The sequence below is a fragment of the Solanum stenotomum genome, chromosome 11 (genome assembly GCF_019186545.1).
Source record: "Solanum stenotomum isolate F172 chromosome 11, ASM1918654v1, whole genome shotgun sequence".
Taxonomy (NCBI): Eukaryota; Viridiplantae; Streptophyta; class Magnoliopsida; order Solanales; family Solanaceae; genus Solanum; species Solanum stenotomum.
Window position 1 is genome coordinate 10,867,371 of NC_064292.1, and position 4,969 is coordinate 10,872,339.

At 32.1% G+C, this 4,969-nt stretch overlaps 1 protein-coding gene across 1 annotated transcript; it reads left to right on the forward strand.

The window, feature by feature from the left end:
* Positions 1-2,041: 2,041 nt before the first annotated feature.
* On the forward strand, positions 2,042-3,535 carry LOC125844908 (uncharacterized). Its single transcript, XM_049524271.1, has 2 exons — positions 2,042-2,570; positions 2,904-3,535. Exons 1-2 carry the CDS (start codon positions 2,171-2,173, stop codon positions 3,341-3,343), a joined length of 840 nt encoding a protein of 279 aa, XP_049380228.1. The 5' UTR covers positions 2,042-2,170; the 3' UTR covers positions 3,344-3,535.
* Positions 3,536-4,969: the final 1,434 nt, after the last annotated feature.

Here is a 4,969-nt window from a genome sequence, read left to right on the forward strand (position 1 = left end):
TTTAATATTATGAATTCTCATAGTTACTACATTAATTATATCAATTTTTCATCTTTCTTTATATTAACCTTTGACCAATAATTTTTCATATTATTATACCACCCCTATATATGTCATAACAGGGTGCTGAAGTATATGAACTATATCTTTTTTGGGTGTAAGATAAAAATGTGATTATATATATGATTTCATAGATAGAATATTTTCTTTAATTTTAACTTCTAGTTTTTCTAGTAAAAAAAAGAAACCTTTATTAGTTAACTATGAACATTAAGATAACTATCTTTTATTTATGTACACAATCAATAGAGAAGTCAAATATGCGAGCCAACAATAAGAATGTCATCTATTATGTTATAATAATCAAATAAAAATTAATATAAAAAAATAGTTCTAAAAAATACATCTAAATAGTTTAACGTGGAATACACATGCAAAGCATATTTGGTTATATGACAAGAAAAATGCACAACAAATATCGTCTATAAGGTAATATTAGTAAGATATAACTAATTACATGATTGACTCTCATCAAATTGAAATAAATATATGCATTATTGAATTAGACTAATAAAATATTTTATTGGTCATCTTCATAGGTTCGCGTAAATAAGAGATATATATGACGATTTAAATTGAACATTCTCAAAATAATCTGTAATATTATTTTGTGCAAAACTTATTATTCAAATCTTCGCTTAAATAAGCAATACTATTTACTATAACATATATTTTCTAAATTGGTAATCAGGTGCAACGCAAATATCGAAAAACTAGTATATATATATATATATTAATGAACCTTTTGGCCCTTTGGCCCGTTGATAAAAAAGATTAGAAAATGTCAAAAGGTTTGGGTAAAGATTAATGAGAAAAAGTGACCTTAACCCTTTGCAGAATATTTGTGGTGTTATTCAGCAGAAGTTCTCATATTTTTCTTCGGTNTATATTAGTTTTTGTTAATAATTTCTCTTGTCATGTAGATATATGCTTCTGAATATCCTTTCCAAAATTTAGAGAATTGTCACGATTTGTTTTTGATGCTCAAGACAAAAAAATGACTTTATTTATCAATGTTACTTATGTGATTTAGACTCTCATGGATTTTCCTTCAAAATAGTTATTACTATATAACATTGCACTTTTGTTTTACTTATTTACTATTTCTTAATATTTCAGCATTTTAGACGAACAAAAGTTCATATGACTTGTAATAACGCTAGTTGAAGTTAGTATTAGTTAATTTTATGAGATTAATATTTTCAATGATGCAAATATATATTTATATTTGAGTAGGTATTTGTATTTAAATTAAAGTATTCTATATGTCACTAATGTATAATCAAGTCAACAAGATCTTATAACTTCAAAATATATTATTTTAAATTATTCCGATTTCTTTTTAGAAAAAAAAACTCACAACAAATGTGAAAATATGTGAATATATATAATGTATATGTTCTCTTCACATGTTCATATGCCATCTAATAAAGAATTTAATGTGGAATACACACGCAAAGCACATTTGGTTAGATGATAAGAACAATACAAAACAAATATTGTCTATAAGGTAATATTAGTGAGATAAGACTAATTACATGGTTGAACCTCATCAAATTGAAATAAATATATACATTATTGCATTTAACTAATAAAATTTTTCATTGACCATCTTCATAGGTTTGCGTGAATATGAAATATATATATGACGATCCACGTTGAACATTCACAAAAGAATCTGGAATATTAGTTTTTACTAAGCTTATTATTCAAATCTTCGATTAAATAAGCAATACTATTTACTATAACATATATTTTTGAAATCGGTAATCACATCACGTCTCAAAAAAACTAGTATTATATATATATGAGCTTTTTGGTTCTTTTGACTTGATAAAAAAGATTAGAAAATGTCAAAAGGTTTGGGTAAGATTAATGAGAAAAAGTGAGCCTTAACCCTTTGCAGAATATTTGTGGTGCCGTTTTTGTAGCATATGTTCTCATATTTTTCTTCAATTTTTGTTCCTTGGACTGCGGCATAATTCACAATCTTATAAATGGAAAGTGAGGGAACTAGAATTCACGATCTTGAAAGTGAGGTGCTGACTAACTCCGTCTTCACACATTTGTGGTGTCAGTTCTTGTTTTGGTGTTGGGTGCAGCTATCGATATGTACATTAGCACCAAACAAACTTGCGTTGATTACTGGAGGAGCGAACTTTTTGAAGCACTTGAACCTTTTATGAAATGTAATGATTCTCCATCAATCCAACCAGAACCCAGTTACCATGATCTTGCATCCGTTGGGCTCAATTCCTCTGAAATTGATGAGAATTGGCTTGGACCATTTAACTCGAAAGAGCTGGCACAACTTGATGCTTCTTTTCAACAACCAACACCACAACAAGTTGCCCATTCGCAATCGAATGTGGATATTGCTAGATCTGGAATTAGTCATTCAAAGAAAAAGAATGCAATAGAGAGGATAGAAAAAGATTATGGGATAACTCGACAGATTCTGGAGCAGCATTTTGGCATGACTCTTCAACAAGCTGCTAAAGCTCTACGTGGTAACCCCTTGTATTGTTACTTTAAATAATCATCATTGTATTATTGTATCATATAGGTAAAATGAAAAGACACATTTTGTACAATGATCAATGTTGTTCTTTCAATATTTCCTTGTCATTTAGTCTTAATTTATCATTTAGTATTTCTATTTTATACTTTACCCTAGCTTTACTCTGTATTGCATTGCTCCATCATTACATATAGTTTCATACAATGCAATACGAGCATTTGAGGTTTTTATCCTTTATATATCTGTATTTGGGGCTTTTATCCTTCATATATCTGTATGGTATTTGCATAGGTTCACTAAAATACCTTTTCTGGACTTGCAGTTAGTAAATCAACATTGAAACGAATATGTAAAGTACATGGTATATCTAGATGGCCACATTATAAGACTAGAAAGGTTAATCACCATGTTAGCCAAGGCATATCTCTACCGGGTGTGGCAGATCATTTGGTTCTGAACAGGAACAGGTCTACTCTTGTTGACTGCAGGCTACTTGATAACAACGACCTGGTTCCTACTGCTCCTCCAAAGGCTACTGACCCAGTAGCCAGTCTTTTGAATGATCTTCATATTGCCAGGGAACAGAATCATGCCCTCCGTACTGAAATTGAGACTATGCACACTAACCTGGCTGAGTCACAGGGGGAAGTTGCTCGGTTGAAGGACCAATTGCTGCAGCAACAACAGGATAGTAATACTCGAGTGGATAATTTTCTAAAGCTCCTGGCATCATCTCATTCCCCTCTCCCTTCCTCGTCCTGATTCCCTATACCAACTCATCCTATTTGCTTATTTTGAGACAATCTTGTTGCTTCTTGTGTTGTGTATGGTTTGGATATTGTGTTGGAGCTCTTCACTGGGATTAAAACATTGTGCATCATGTTTTGATTTGTTCTTTATCCCTGCTTGACTGATCTTTTGCATCTTGTTTGGATGACTAGTATCCTTAGATTGTGTTCGTTGTCTGCTACCCTGCCTTCAGTGTTTCCCCTGTGGCTCTGAGTTTATTATGATCTCCTGTTGTTATGATCTTTATTCTTTCTTTTTGATATGTCAAAAGGGGAAAGTCTTTTGCTGACACAGGTGTGGGAAATTGAGTATATTTGTTATCATCAAAAAGGGGGAAATTGATGAATAATGAATTGCTCAAAATACTTTTGATGATGACAACATGAACCAGGTTCATATAACACATACCAGACTCAAAACAAAGAGGCAGGAAGAGATAAAATAGGAAAAAGGTGTCCAAAATAGCAAGCCAAGTTAAAAGAGGAAAATAATAAAAGCGGAAGACTCCTAGACCGAAAAGGAAGAAAGCAAACAAGTTCTATAAGGAGAAGGATTAGTTTTCTAGGGAAACAAATTGTTTTCCTTGTAGAAATCGATTAAGGCCCAATCAAATTCTATAAAAGTAGAATAAAAAAAAAAGTAGTCTTTGCAAAATCACAAATGAGTTGGGATTTCTTTCTAAAGTATAGTGTTACATATTCGTTGGAGAGTAGAGTTAATAGAGAGTTTGACAGAATTGTAACAAGAAGCGAGTTTGACTTTTTGGAGAATAGAGTCTTCGATAATCGATACAGAGTAAAGGTACTAGAGTTAGTTCATTGATTATTGAGTTGTAATCTTGAATTGTGGTTGAAGGTAATGAAACTGTGGTGTGATTTTTTCCTTCCTTGAGGGAAGAAGGTTTCCACGATAAAATCTATATTTTATTGTGTTGCGATTGGTTATTTTAGTAAACGCACAAGAACCAGGTTCTTGTATAGGGGTAAGGTTTCTTCAACTCTCTCATCCCATGACTACTCAGTCAAGGAATAACATTCATAAACCCGTTCAGAAGTTGTGTCTAAGTGCTACTGTTCATGATTCTGCCAATCTCAACTTGTTGACTCAGTAAACTGCACAAGTAAAACAGTAAAAGAAAACTCTAAGATGCACTAATTTTTAACATGCTCCATCATTACATATAGTTTCATACAATGCAATACGAGCATTTGAGGTTTTTATCCTTTATATATCTTTATTTGGGGCTTTTTTTTTTATCCTTCATATATCTGTATGGTATTTGCATAGGTTCACTAAAATACCTTTTCTGGACTTGCAGTTAGTCCATTAACATTGAAACGAATACGTAAACAATATGGTCCATCTTAAGACTAGAGAGGTTTATCACCATGTTAGCCAAGGGACATCTCTACAGGGTGAGGGAGATAAACAATGTTCTCATCTTTCCCAAGAAAAAGGGGCAGATCATGATTTGGTTTACGAAACATCTCGTCTTACAGGACAACCTTATGATAGTGTGATGATGACCGGAGAGGTTACATGTGGAAGTGATATCATAAAATTCGATCTCTCCTCTTCATTAACCAGGGTAGAATTGGA